The sequence below is a fragment of the Lygodium microphyllum genome, chromosome 4 (genome assembly GCF_053477565.2).
Source record: "Lygodium microphyllum isolate KBCC chromosome 4, Lygodium_microphyllum_v1.1.10, whole genome shotgun sequence".
NCBI classification, from domain to species: domain Eukaryota; kingdom Viridiplantae; phylum Streptophyta; class Polypodiopsida; order Schizaeales; family Lygodiaceae; genus Lygodium; species Lygodium microphyllum.
In genome coordinates, this window is record NC_141138.1 from 103,033,901 (window position 1) to 103,049,153 (window position 15,253).

A 15,253-nucleotide genomic window follows, 5' to 3' on the forward strand; every position below is an offset into this window, starting at 1 on the left:
TTGAAGGGTCCAAAGTATCTACTGGAGAGCTTTGGAAAAGATGAATTTTGACGAGAACCTTGTTTGAGCCTGCGTTTATCAAACTTTAGCAAGACATATTGACCTTTTTCAAAAGCCAAAGGTCTTCTTCGTTTATCTGCTTGCTTCTTTTGTCGCTCTTGGGCAACTTTGATAGTGGCTCGAACTTGATCCACTGCGGTTTTTAAATCTGAAGCAAACTCATCAGTAGCAAAAATCTTATCTTTAGTGCGAATAATTGGAGGGGGAATCACTTTACCCTGTACTATTTCATTTGGAGCTTTCCCTCTGTTTGACCGTCAGTTTGAGGATGAAAAGCTGAGGAGAACTTTAAAGTGGTTCCCAAATTCTCAAATAAAGCACGCCAAAAGTTACTTGTGAATTTGGAGTCTCTATCTGAAATGATCTCAGAAGGCATACCATGTAATCGGAAGATATGTTGAATGAAAAGTCTTGCAGCTTGTGCGGATTTCAATGTTTTATGACATGGAATAAAATGTGATTGTTTGCTGAATCTATCAATTATGACCCAAATCATATCATGACCTTGAGGTGTTCTTGGAATACCTGAGATGAAATCCATTGTGATAGATTCCCATGGATCTTTGGGCACTGGAAGAGGTTGCAACAATCCTGGAATCTTCTGCCTATCATATTTGGATTTTTGGCATACCAGACAAGCCTCGATGAAGTTATGTGTATCTTTTCGTAATGTTGGCCAATAAAAGTAGCGCTCAATTGCACTTAGAGTAGCTGCCCTCCCTCTATGCCCTGCATAAGGGGGTTCATGACTTTCTTTAAGCACCTTTTGTCGAACAGGAAGAGTGACACAAAGGCGATTGTTCATGAGAAGGTAACCGTCTTTGATGGAATAATCTGGATGAGAACCTCCTTGCTGTAAATTTGACCAAACTGCTGCAAAATCAGTATCTTCATCATAAGTATTCTTCATCGTTTGAAAATCTTCATGATGAGCCACTGTAATAGTTGCAATGCGAGGCACTCTAGAAAGTGCATCAGCAACTACATTTTGTTTCCCTGGAGTGTACATAATTTGAAAATGAAACATAGACAAGAAATTTTCCCATCTTGCATGTTTCTCCTGCAAATGCTTTTGAGTCTTGAAATACTTCAAGCTTTGATGATCGGTTTTAATAAGGAATTCATTGCCTAAAAGATAATGTTTCCATATCTTTAAAGCATGAACCACTGCTAAGAGCTCCTTTTCATAAATGTCATACCTTTTCTCCACATCATTTAGACGGCGGCTTTCAAAGGCTACGGCATGGCCTTCTTGATTTAGCACTGCACCAATACAATCACCGCAAGCATCTGCTTCCACCACAAATGGTTTTACCAGATCTGGAATGATAAGAACAGGTCCAGAAGTAAGAGCTGTTTTCAGTCTTGTGAAGGCTGCCTTCTCTTTTTCCTTCCATTGGAAAGAGATCTTCTTCTTTGTAAGGTCATGAAGTGGAGAAGCCATATGTGCAAAATGCTTGATGAAGCGGCGGTAATAAGAACATAAGCCAAGAAACGATCGCACCTCATGTACATCACGAAGATGAGGTCATTCTTGGATTATCCTGATCTTTTCAGGATCCATCTGAATCCCTTCAAAAGAGATGACATGCCCAAGGTAATTTATTTTATGCATGAAAAATTCACTCTTTTTACCATTTACCAAGAGTTGATTTTGTTGTAGTAATTGTAGAACAATTTCCAAGTGTTGATGATGATCCTCTTCATTCTTGCTAAAGACAAGAATATCATCAAAGAAAGTACCGACATATTGTCGATGCTCTCTAAAGATGCGCTCCATCATTCGATTAAAGGTGGCTAGTGCATTGGTTAATCCGAAAGGAACCACCAAGAATTCATAAAGACCGTATGAAGTGCGGAAAGCAGTTTTGTGTATATCTTGTGGTATTACCCTAATTTGATGATAACCACTCTTTAGATCAATGCGGCTGAAAACCTTTGAGCCTCCTAGACGATCCAAAATGTCGTCAATTCTGGGAATAGGAAACCGATTCTTCACAGTGATTTTGTTGAGGGCTCGATAATCAATGCACATCCTGAATGTGCCATCTTTCTTTTGAACGAGAAGAACCGGTGAACAAAATGGTGAGCTACTTGGCCTAATTAGCCCACGGTTGAGTAGGTCTTCGACTTGCTTTCTGATTTCTTCTTGTTGAGGACGGCTCACACGGTATGGCGCTATATTAGGAGGAGAACTACCCGGAATAATATCAATATGATGGTCTTCTGGCCTTTCTGGGGAAAGCTGATAAGGAAGATCTTCCAAAAAACAATCTTTATACTTTTCCAAGAGCTGAAGTTGCTCTTGGTTTTCAGCATTCATATTATCTTTTACATCAGTGACATAAAGCAGACAACATTAAACACAATCCTTAATTGCTCTAGAGACTTGCATATGGCTTACCATAGGTATGGTGTCTCCAGAAACTCCAGCTTGGATCTCGTACTTCTTGCCTTTGTTGGTGAGTTCTACCTTCTTTTTCTGAGAGAAGATGGTTGAATCTACTCTATGATTCCAGGGCATGCCAAGAATCACATCGCAACCATCAAGGTCTCCGATACAGAAGGTATCTTCGTCACTGTAGCCTTGAATTTGAAACTTGAGCTTGCCAATGTAGGGTATCACAGTCTTCACTGTGTCACCTTCATCAGCATTTAAAGCTTGGAGAACTTCTGCCAGAGTGTCCATCTCTTCATTCTTTAATCCAAGCTCTTTAGCTAATTGCAAGGAAATAATATTTTCATTCGCCCCAAGATCTATCAAGAATAGTGCTTGCTTACCTTGCAACTGTCCCCAAGCTTTTAATAATTTGCGCGTCTCTGGAGTGTGAGTTGTGTTTGCAACTACATCACTGATAGCATTGATTTTCACTGGCGACTTAGGCTTGTTGTCAGAAACCTTGCTTTGTCCCTTGTTTGGACATTGCTTCGCTATGTGGCCTGTTTGTCCACATTTAAAGCACTTCCCTTCTTTCATGAAGCGTTGCTTTTCTTCTTCAAAAAATTGCTTTGCTTGTGGGTATAGATTGGAGCGAAATTGAGGAGCATTAGGAGGTGCATAGGGCTTCATCTTCTTTTGATTTGATGGTGGCTGCTTTTGCCACTGTTTTTGTCCTTCATTTGGGGCTGAATACTCCTCATCATCAGCTACTCTCTTCTTATCATTCTTTTGGAATGATTTGTTGCCATTGTGCTCCATTTCCCATGTCTCAGCATGGTCAATGAGTTCCCTGAGACTAGAACAATGATAATGATTAAGAGCAGTACGAAGTTTAAAATGCAAACCTCCTTGAAACTTCCTAAGCTTTTCCGAACTGCTGATCTTCTTGAAATGTTGGACCTTCAAAAGTAGCTCCCAAAATCTCTTGGTATAGTCACCAAGTGACTCATTTTTCCTTTGCCAAAGCCGATCCCATTCCATTTTTACATCTCTTTTGAAATGAACAGGAAGAAATTGGCTTTGTATCAGGCGAACAAAGGACCGCCATGATTTTGGGGCAGCATGATCATATTCCAACCCCGTCCACCAAGTATGGGCTAAGTCGGTTAAATGTAAAGCTGCAAACTTAATCTTTTCTTTTTCTTTATACTTGTCACGACCATACAAAATTTGAAATTGACGAATAAACTTCAGAAGAAGATCAGGATTTCGGGAACCATCATACATACTGAACTTGATCTTCTTTTCAAGTTGAGATAGTGACTTAGTCTTCTTCTTCTTCTTATGCCTTCGTCCATGCTCGGATCTTGAGGTTGAAGATGATGAAGTGCTTGATGGGGATAAAGATGGAGACGAGGGTGAAGAATGTCGACGCCTTTGACGATGATGAGGTCTTCCACGAGAAGGGTGAGACTCTTCATTACTAGAAGAGGATCCATCAGAATAGGCGCCAGATGACTTTGAAGAAGAGGATGAGCTTCGATGCGATCTCTTTCTTTGTCTTGAAGTAGAATGGGGCTGCCTCTTAGAAGTAGTTGGACTTCTTGATCGGCTCCTTTCATTGGTATGGCTTTGTCTCCTTGAAGTAGATGGGCTTCTTTCCTTGAATTCTTTGGGATTCTCAACTTTTTCTAATTTGAGAAGTTGCTCACGAATTTGCTGATTCTCCTCTCTAAGACTTTGAATGGCTTGAAGGATAGCACTCGATTGATCCATTGAGAAAAAGAAAAAAAATATGCTCAAGCACTCAATGCAAGGGCTGAAAACAAACAAACTTATAGTTGTAAGCACTACCAGTGTTGGGGGTGAGGACCGAGCCAAAGCTCTGATACCACTGTAAACGCCCCGAACAACGTAGTATGCTTAACAATTATGATATTTGCTTGTTTTCAAGATTTAATATAAAAGAGAATGAACACTTAAAGCTGAAAATGAAAATTACTCACAAAATTACAGCCATGAAAATGTAAAAGTAATGGAGACAAGATTGAGGGTTGAAGATGGGCAACCCCCCCCCGAAGGAATGTATTTCTGCTCAACCCAAGTCCCTTAGGGAAGAGCTCAGTTACAATCAACCTGAGAGTGAGAAGAAGTAATTCTCACTCTCACAAGATCATGCAAAGATGTACAAACACACATGCATTATCTATTATGCAATGATAAGAACTGATTTCTTTACAGTATGAGAGAAGAAAAAGAGGAATTCAGCCTTTCTCCATCGTTGATCAGCAGTACATGGATAGAGCTTGCTTCTTGTAGCTAAAATGGAAGAAAGAGCTCAAGAAGGAGGTGCTGTAATGAATTTACAGGCTTGCTATCTTGTAAAACAACAGTGATAGAAGAGGGAATATGGAGGAATTTGATAATGGAGAAGTGGGGGATGATGATGGGGATGGATAGGGCCAGTTTCTAGCTATCTGTGGGTGTTGTACATGAGTTTACAGCAAAGAAAAATGATGTTGAATGAAGAAAAACGAGCTCTTATTTATAGGAGAGGGGAAAGCTAGTACAAAAGGGGAAAGTGGAGTAGCACAAGACAAGTGTCCAGCCACATGTCATGAGATGTGACAAGTGGTGGGACACTTGGAAACTTGTGTGACAAGTGTCTTGACACTTGTCTCTTCTCTATGGCCTTCCTTTTTGGGTTGAATACTGTCAAGAATAGAAACAACCAAATTTAGTAAGCACAGTCAGAGTACAGAACTTACTATTTTTAGAATGACATCCCTATTTTTTAGGACTAGCATTTTTAGGCTAATTCGAGGCTCCTAAAATTTAGGAACCTCCTAAAATTTAGGGATCTCCTAGAATTTAGGGACCCCCCCAATATGGGTATCATATGAAAGCTTTTTCCGTGTACATCGCAAAAATGGTATCCGAATCTTCATGTGACTTTCCTATGCAAAGAAATGTGCATTTCAAGCTTTCAGCCCACACATGCACATTATACAAGCATTTCATGATCATGCCATCTTGTTGATTGTAACTGTCTGTTCTGGTGGATCTAGCCCACACTTCAAGGCATCAATTCTTTCTGTGTGCGAGTCTAACCCTGATATGCGTGAGTTCTAGTCACAGGCGCCCAATCGGGTCATATAGGTGGAAGTGTGAACTATCTTTTCTCTAACCCACCGTGTGGGTCCACCATAACCTGTGACCACTCATCAGTGGCCAGCTCCAATGCACTTTTCTTTATATCTAATTAGTGCAAAGGAAATAAATTTAATAAATCATTATATAGACAAATTAATGAAAAAGGATACAAATTCTGTTTCTATAGAGTTGTGACAAACACACAAGCCCCATCCCACACAGATAAAAGAGAGAGATGGCAAGATTGGGCAGGGGTGGTAGAGAGTGGCACACAGACATACACACACATAGATCCGTGGGATCACAAGTACCCAAGTTCTACCTCCCACCCTACAAATGGACCTTCCTCCTCATGGGTTGACCCTCTGCGGTCCAATCCTTTTACAGTGCTAGGAGACTTCTTTGAAGATGGTGTATTGGAGACATTGGTAGTGAAAGCCTAGGCCCATGTAGCCAAATCTCATCAACACTCTTGATCCTGTGCGTCGTCCAGTCCCACGGTGCCTCTTGCATGCTTGTCCTTTTATATTTGTTGATTCCATTGTAACTCATTTATATATGATGGCCTAGAGCCACCCTAAACCTTGAAATCTTGTTATTCTGTAACTTTTTGAAAGACAGAGAGAGAGAGAGAGAGAGTTGAAGAGAGAAGGGAGGGGGAGAGAGAGAAGGAAGGGGGAGAGAGAGAACACTTATAGTCTAGGGATAGAAGATACTGCAAACTGGTAAGCATTTTCATTCCTTTCAAAGACATGTGCCCAAGGTGATGATGCCAAAGAGATACATGTGAAACTACAACCACAGCCAAAACATAGTCAATTGATTCAGATACAAGCAAAAGATAAAGGGTACTAGACTTAGCACCACGTGCAACAATAAGATTCCCACACGTAATCTTCCATGAGGAATCACCAAAAGAGATAACATAACCTGCACCATCCAAGGTGCCAACAAAGATAAGGTTCTTCGTGAGAACCGGCACATGACGTACATCATGAAGAGTGAACGTGCTGTCTGAACCAAAACATAGCGACATCACCAATACCATCTCCAATGCGATGCATCATCCAAGGTGCTAGCAAAGGTAAGGCTCTTCATGAGAGCCGATACATGACGTACATCATGAAGAGTAAGTATACTTTCTGAACCAAAATGCAACTGGACATCACTAATACCATCTCCAATGCCAAGTAAACGGACAGATCCAGTCATACTGCGAGAGGAGTAAAACCACTCTCTATGAGAGGTCATATGAAAGGAAGCTCGTAAATCTATCAACCAACACTGAGTATATCCTCAGTCAACTGTGAAGCATCCAAAGAAGAAGCTGCCAAGTTAAGACTATCAGATATATCAAGTTGCACTACATTAATCTCCTCAATCTTGACACTAGAGACATAATGTTGCGATCATCATTCTTGTCCTACACTTTACCATTTCTCTTTTTCTTGTGCTTGACTTTGCACATTTTATGGCACTCTGGCCAAATATGAACTGCTTTCTTGCAATAATGACAAGTAAGATCGAACTTACAGCCACAAGATTTATTGCGAGATTGTTCACGTGTCCTAGATTGAGACCTATTAGAGTCTCTACCATTGCCATTTCCATCCTGTCGGCCTCTCATAGTCAATGCATGTGACGTACAGGAAGCATCCACATTCTTTATGTTCACCTCTTCTATCAAGAGAGCACTCTCAACATCTTGCAATTTCAACCCATCCTTAGCACAAAGAGCCATACAAAAAGTGTCCCATGACTCAAGGAGAGTACCAAGCAGAAATAAAAGATGCAAAGTATCCTTGAACTCAATCTCCTATGAAGCTAAATGACTGATGACGGAGTGAAACTCATTCAAGTATGCAAAAATACAAGTCCCTTCATGCAAAGGTAGCTCATCCCAATCCTAGGCCACAATGTTTTCCAGTTTGGCACTCCCATTTTTTAGTGGTCTAACCTACAATTTTTGCACTAAAACATGCCACATCTAGGTCTTCCAATAGCTGTAATTAGTCCCATCCAATTTCTCAATATCGAATATAGCACTCTCCCGAGAACCACTAGCCATAATGAGACCAAGCAAGTACACAAAAGGGCAAGACAAGCTGCTGTAATATCCTAGAAATCAGCCCCAAAGCCACTGCTAAATCAAACAGGAGACGAGATATTGCCAAAGTAATGAGCTATCCACAACTATAAGCAAAAGATTGTCAAGTCCAAGTGACTGTCCTCAAATTGGAATGCATAAATCTGAAACAATACGCTACTGTTATAAATTGCAACAGTATACCAACAACCAGCTATGAGCAACCAAGAAGAAGTTAGGAACAACCGGCATTGAAGGCTGTCACACTGCAATGTGTTAGAAACCATGCATGCAATAGGCATAGATATCATGCATAGGGTAGGTCTCAAAGGTAAATGAAGAGAACTAACACATGCATAACCCACTAATTAAAAGCTCAATATATAACCCAAAAGCATATAAATACTATTAACAACACCCTAACAAACATAAGTACCAAGTCCAAGCCAAGAAATCAAATCAACCCATGATAGGATAACTGTATTCAATAAATATCAAGAGAGTATATACATGTCACAATGAGTCCCATTGTCTCATTGTGATAAACTCAAGCTCAACTACATAAACCAAATGCTCTATAGTACATCCAAGTGCCAATGTGGCTCAATACACAAAGCTGAGTAGGTCCCACTAAAGCAAAAGTCAAATGCCAAATGAGCAAGCAAAGCTCAAGCATCATGTGAATGACATACGAGTATCCAAGATACATGAAGCATAAGCCAGGAGCATAAAACCCAATAGATTCTTCAAGCCTATAACTGCATAAGCCATTGAAGTAACCAAGGTATGTAACCACAGCCAATATCAATGTAACAGAGCTTAAATCTCAGCTCAAAAGCATGCCATAGCATATCAGAAAGTATACAACAAATCGAAATAGCAATATATCCACTGAGTGTCCCATAAAGCATCAATGAGCATTAGGCATAAGCTTTTTACCGATAAATGCTTGTTGCCCTATTATTAGAGCATTGAAATGACAATGAAAGTTGAGCTATTTCAAACTCAAATCAATCCCAAAAGCATAACCATACCATCCAGGCACCAAAATAGCATCCCCGAAGCATCAAACATGCATTATAGAATTTACTATTTGCTGTCCAAACCAAAATTGTTCTGTTCTGTGTGAAATAGAGAACAGAAAACTGCACAAAATCGACTCTATAAGTGCCCAAATTTGTAGCTCTCCTCGTACTCTTCATTTCTAGCTATAGAATGCCTAAATCCAATACCATATGCAAAGGTTATGGCCAAAATACGATAGTGCTGTTAAGCTACCATAGCTATCCACGACTTCTACAACATGCTCTATATTCACTCAAAATGGATAAAATGGCTGCTCCTCAGCTCAATAGGCACTCAACAAGGCTCAGCTAAGCCTTGGGAAGCTCCTCACCAAGCACGGAGCAAGCTGGAACAAGCCAAAAGAAGGAAAGACTCAATGCATACCTCAATAGAAAGAAACAATGGCTACCATGAGACCTTGAGTTGAAGCTTTGAATCTAGCCTGAAGCAAAGGATGAAGAAGCTCCTCAGATGGTTGGCTCTCATTCCAGTTGAGTGGCCCCACAATGGAAGTATGCAAGCAGAATCAAGAGCTATGATAGGAGGGAGAGAGAGAGAGAGAGAGAGAGAGATTTACGAAAAAAAAAAGAGAGAGAGAGAGAGAGAGAAGCCACATTTGAGACAGTGCTTCATCTTTTTGTCTCCTCCCCCATTGCAAGACAGATTTGGAATTTTGTTTCCCGTGTGTGGCTCTCGTTGACCTAGCAACGGATATCACCTCGTTCGTGGATTATGGGAAAGATGACCTCCATGACCTCTTTGAGTTCAGATTACCCCTCCCTTTTCCATTTCCTTAGATGGACAGCCTTGTGGCATATTTGGCGTACTCGGAATGCCTTCATTTTTTATTCGGTATCTGGCATTCATGGTCATATGGCCCGAATCTGGGGTTTAGTGTTGTGGGAAATCTCCTCTATGGTGTCTGCCGATCTGGTTCTTCCTGACATTGCTGCTTCCTGGCTGGATACTGTTCACTCCACTCCAGCTGCTCTTTCAATGTGACATTTCTATGTTAGAGTCTGTGTAGACTTTCCTTCATGTCTGTTATTTTCAATGCTGACCTAATGGTCTGATGTAAATATTTACTACTTGATTCAATTATCTTCACAAAAAAAAAGAGAGAAGATGTGGAAGCTCCTAGAGAAACTCCAATAGTCACAATGTGTGACCGGCCCCCCTTTTTCAAATGTCACTAAAATAGTAAAGAATGAAGTGACACTTATGGGTACCCACCACCTGGAGTATACAAGTGTGTGGATACTATTAGTGTAATAATACACGGGCAGCTAGGCACAAGCGCCTTTACCCCCAACAGTAGGGACAAGACTTTCACTTTCATAATGGAGTATAGTTGCCTTCAAAGAGAGGATTTGAACCAGACAACACTAACATGATGCTTTATGTAGAGTATTGAGGTAGTGGCACATTATAAGAAATGGTACATCAACCCAAGCCCAGCCGCTTACTTGATAGACAAGTGGAGACATTGGACTTATGAGAGAAGGCCCCCTTAGATGTTACAGTGGGATCCAAGAGAATGGATTTGGAGGGATCCATTCCTTGATAGGCCATGTGATGTGGCCCTCTTTAGCTACACCACAAGGCTTGGGGGGATTCATATGAGTAACAAGATCAGAGCATAGTCAGTAGCTACTTCTCATTGGTATAGACATAGCATCTCAAACCATTTTGGGTTAGACTTTTGGAGGAGGTTGGATCACAACTTCAAACCTAAGAAGATTCCTCTTCCTATGGCTAGTAGCTCCTAGGAGCTAAGTAGTTGGCACATGGCTTGGATACGGTAGGTTCCAAGTGGCATGTGTGAGGTGTGGTGAGCCAAAGGAGATGTAGAGCCACCACCTCTAGGATTGCCCCAAAGCTCAGTAGGTGTGGAGGAGAGCCTTTAGGATGGTCTTCTATGGCATCACAAAGATCATGATTGCAGCTTGTTGGACTGTAGCTTGGGTCACAAATAGAGGACAAGCTTATGCATATGAGCACTTGCAGGAGAATGAGTCCCTTCTTGTCATTGACTAACATCTAAGTAGGATCCGCATTTCAAATTACTCGCAGGCACAATGGACTCAAAGGACACTGTTACAAATGGGAGCTGATTGCTAGTATTATCACCTAGTACATCTGAACTATGAGATGTAGCCACACTATAGATCTTCGTGACATCACCACTGCAAAGACTCTTGAGGATCTATACAAAGATTATCCACTCTCTAAGGGAGTTTGGGAGAAGCTAGGATGGTTCTTAAAGGATGAGGAGGAGAGATGCCTTCAAGTGGACCTAGGATCCTAGCACCTTCTTTTAACTTAGGTCCAAGCCACTTAAATGGTTTGGCATTATAACCCACCAGATTGGTTGTTTACACAGCCATTGTATCAATGATGTACTCAGCTACTCTTTAGAGAGACCTTCATATTTTACCTCAAGGGATTTTTCTCCAAGGTGTTGTTGATAGGATCTTTGTTTTCTTTCTATATCTGAGTTCAGACACCAAAAATCTCTGGTACAAAATCTCTCTTCAACCACAAAAAGTCCAAAGAGACAGTGGTCCAAGCAAAAAAGCATCTATGTGGTCCAATCTAGAAAAGCATCTAAAGAAATGCAAAATTTCTACCAAAAGGCTAAAATATCCTAAGTAACCTCTTGAAGTGACTTGTGTGAAACCACAAAGTAAAGTTTGAAATGCTATTGCATCCATAGTCAACCCTTTCAAAGCTAGTGCATCCATAGTCAACCCTTTCAAAGCTAGTGCATCCATAGTAAACCCTAGTAAAGCATGTTCCTATGTTCTTATGCTATGTACATCAGTGGTGCATAGAAGCATTGTAGCACCCATCCTCATATATCAACACTTAACTGCAATCTATGTTCATGCAGGACATCTATTTACTCTGTTTTTCAGGCAAATCAAGCACTGTAGTATCTCAAAAACAGCACATAATATCTTGTGCTCTTTCAGAGTTAAGTCTGGGCTTTTTGTTCAGGCACCCATGTTTCCAACTCTCAATCAAAAGTTTATCTCCAAATCTGGAATACAACATTCATGTCTAAATCTTTACAGACTCACACTTTCAACCCATTAACCTGCAACATTTCTTTCATCTATCACTGTATTTTTCTTTTTCAATCTATTGATCCAGAATTGAAGACACTCCTTTCAAGGCAAGTTCTTCAGAATCAGAGATCTCCCTCTTCCGTTCCACTGTTAGATCCCAGATTGTTGAAGATAATTGTGTGCAACAATCATCCATAATGCTCAAAACATTAGTGCACGGTATTTATTTTTTGTGGGGGTGGCATGCATGCATCCTGCATTGCCCATTCCTCCTTTCACTGATCCCAAGCTATCTTGATGTTCCTTAATCACCTATGCTGTTCAGTCTGTGCCCTATGAAATGCAGGTTTTATTTGAGGGATTCACTTGCCAAAAGCTACAAAAAAACTGGTTCACCCCTGATATTTCTGTCGTTTGGTCATGCTATGTGAAAACTTAAATGGTTTTGCATCTTCATACCTTCATCCTTTCCTATGCAAAATAACATTCTTGTTTTTCTATCTGATTATTTTCTTGCCTAGTTTAAGAAAGAGATGAAAGAGCAGCAACAAGTTGGAAAAAATGTATCTCTACTTATTTTACTTATTTCAGGCTTAAGCAAATCTATTGATGTCCAGCTAGAATCATCTCATTTGAAACCTCCTCTGCTTACATAATTGACAGGGAGATCCTAGCCAAGTTGTGTATAAAGGCAGAAGTTGAAGAGCTGACAAAACATGTGATACACTCTAGTTCAGGTGACATCATCATGCCATAATCACAAAAGAACAGTCTTCAAAACAATGCCAGCTACATAGAACAGCACACCTCGAGGCATGCAGTTGAAATGAAGAAAATAAAACGCCCTTCGACAATAAACATGAATACATTTCCTGGAAAAGACTGACTGACAGGACTTGCATGAGTATCTGAGGCATGTTGCCTGGAAAAGACTGACTTACAGGACTTGCATGAGCATCTGAGGCATGTGGATGCAATCCATAAACAGAGACGTTCACATTTGGCTTCAAGAAGTTTTTGCATTCACTGTCATAAGCTCTCCTGCTTCGGAGTCTTACAAATCTTGGTTCAATGTTTTTCTCCCCATATCCCAAAAACTGTACAAACAAGTTCTCTCCTCCAACAAACAAGAGCTCAACATCCCACCATGAACCTTTCCAATATGCTTCCAACACTAAAAGAACAAAAACGGGTATCGGTATCATAACTTCAAAAACATATAATGGCTACATACACCTCTATGATCTCTACTTTGAAAAATAACAACTATTTCATGAAACAGTTAGGTGTCAAAAAGACCCTTAGATTGTTATACAAATCACCCTAACATTATTAAATCTCATAAAGGATATGAAACTCTAAACTCAAGGGAGGCACTTGATGAAGTTTCCCACACCGTAGTTCCAAGCCTTGTTGAATGTCTTCCTTGTGCATCTTGAGAGTCATTTGGCATCCAATTCCAAGTAGTTGCGATACATGCACCCACTAGCACTTGGGTTGCAATGATGTTGTTATTAGGGTTTCTAGGGCACCTCCACATGTGAGCTGGCTCAAAACTAAGGCAACACTTTCTATGAGTGGCTTGACAGAGTTTGATCACCTGACCAATGTCCGCATTTTTCAGGATTTCCTCAATTGTGATCATCTTTGTACCCTCGTTGATGCAATGTTTGCAACAGCTAACACAAGCCCCATTATTGTCACTTTAATTTCTTGTGCAACATTGTGTAATGTGCCTTCTGATTTTGCTCACGTTCTTGTGCGTTTTCTATTCATAGTAAAAAGGAGTTTAGGAAATGTCAGGATAGAAAACAAGCTTTCCACAAGTTTCCTACAGAGTTGTTTTTTAGGAAATTTCTGAAAACATTTTCCTACAGATGTAGCAAGTGCGAAGAAATTATCATCTACCTCTTCATCATCAGATTTTTCTTCTTTTACAGCTGTTTTTTGGAACAGCTGATCTATAAACACAATTTCAATTTTTTTCAGAACATCAGGTTTGCAAATACATTTTCATCACCTCTTTGAAGTTTCTTATTTTTTGTTTTCGAAGAATAAAAAAAAGAAGATTCTAGTTTCAAAAAACAGAAAATTCTTCTAATGACATCTTGGAAAAGGTCCCCCTTAGGTAGTATACAAAGTACAGAGAACCATGTAAAAAGTAGCTGAGCACATCATAAATGCAATGGTTTTGTGTAACAAAGCTAGTGCACAATAATGCTAGACTATGTCAAAGAAGTTTCAGAATCCCAGGCCTACAAGAAAGTATCTCTCTGCCTCGTCCGCTCTGAGCCTCCTTACAACCTCTCCCATCTCCCGCAAATTGTATGGATGTTTTTTTTTCTTTCTTTCTTTTTTGCAAATAAAATGTGGCTGATTATATTGCTCAAAAGAAACTGATTACAACGGAGTGCTCATACTCAACAAACTAGCTAGAGCTGATGCAGAAACACAAATACATCATGTATACAAGCCTCTCAAGGCGGTCTGGGGGGGGATGTGGGCAAGAAGCCATGGAGGGGGGGTGTATCAACATCTAGGGCTGCCTGCCTGCATAACGAAAAATAGGTCTTGGCCGCCCCAGCTATGCATGAAATGACAACGGAGCTCCTGACGAGCCTTGGACTCGCCCTGCACCTGATCCCAACGGTCGTGGAGGGAGTGAATGATGGAGGTCCAAAGCTCTGCTAAGGTCGCCTGTGCTGAAAGTCTCTCTCCGCCGAAAGTCTCCTGACACCACACCTTCCAAATATGCCATCCAGTAAGACTCCCTATGATCTCCCATACCTCAAAGCGGTTTGCTATGGGCTCCAGTACCTGGCGGATGGGTAGAGCCTCCAAACCGACCACTGCACACAACCCTGGCTCAATGATGAATATCATGTCCTACATCCTGGCCTCATACAGAAGGTGACGGCCCTGGCTGACTGCCTGCCAACAGCAAGCTCCCCATGAGATACATCCAAGGCTGGGTGTTGTACAGCGAAGGATGCAGCATGCTCCTCTCCACACAAGTTACGCCTCCTCACACGACCAAAGGGAGTGCTTTGGGGTTTCCAGAGGCTGCTATGGGCAACGCTTACAACCTCCCTCCTGCATCTGGGCAAGCCAACTTCCCACCGCCAAGCCTCCATGTGCCACCAGCCATAAGAAATACAATACCCTCCTGGCCTCCAGCTATCCCATAGGCGGCGCCAGAAGGTCCATCGGAACGGCTCCATGATGCTGTGCTCCGCCCAGTGCTTGCTACATACGGGGCCCAATCCATATCCTTCTGCATCAGTACGTCTGCCAATCCTGCAGTGTACTCCAAGAACCTCGGTGGCTTCTTGACAACTGCAGTGGTCGGCCATAGCCACTCTCCTTAATCCCACTCCAGCTCATCAAGTGGTCTATCCTCCCAGATCCAAAGGCGCCACTCCCTGAGCTCCTTCCAGA

The 15,253-nt window shown here is 41.2% G+C and overlaps 1 protein-coding gene across 5 annotated transcripts in view; it reads right to left on the reverse strand.

Moving 5' to 3' along the window:
* Nucleotides 1-15,253, reverse strand: part of LOC148037409 (uncharacterized) — a 162,509-nt gene that overhangs the window by 110,914 nt on the left and 36,342 nt on the right. For 4 of the 5 annotated variants that reach the window (XM_087676321.1, XM_087676323.1, XM_087676322.1 and 1 more), the window contains exon 2: nucleotides 12,757-12,989. The exons of the other annotated variant lie outside the window; for it this stretch is intronic. In XM_087676321.1, the coding sequence (XP_087532447.1) occupies nucleotides 12,757-12,989 (233 nt within the window). The remainder of the gene's footprint in view (nucleotides 1-12,756; nucleotides 12,990-15,253) is intronic. 5 annotated transcript variants of the gene reach the window in all.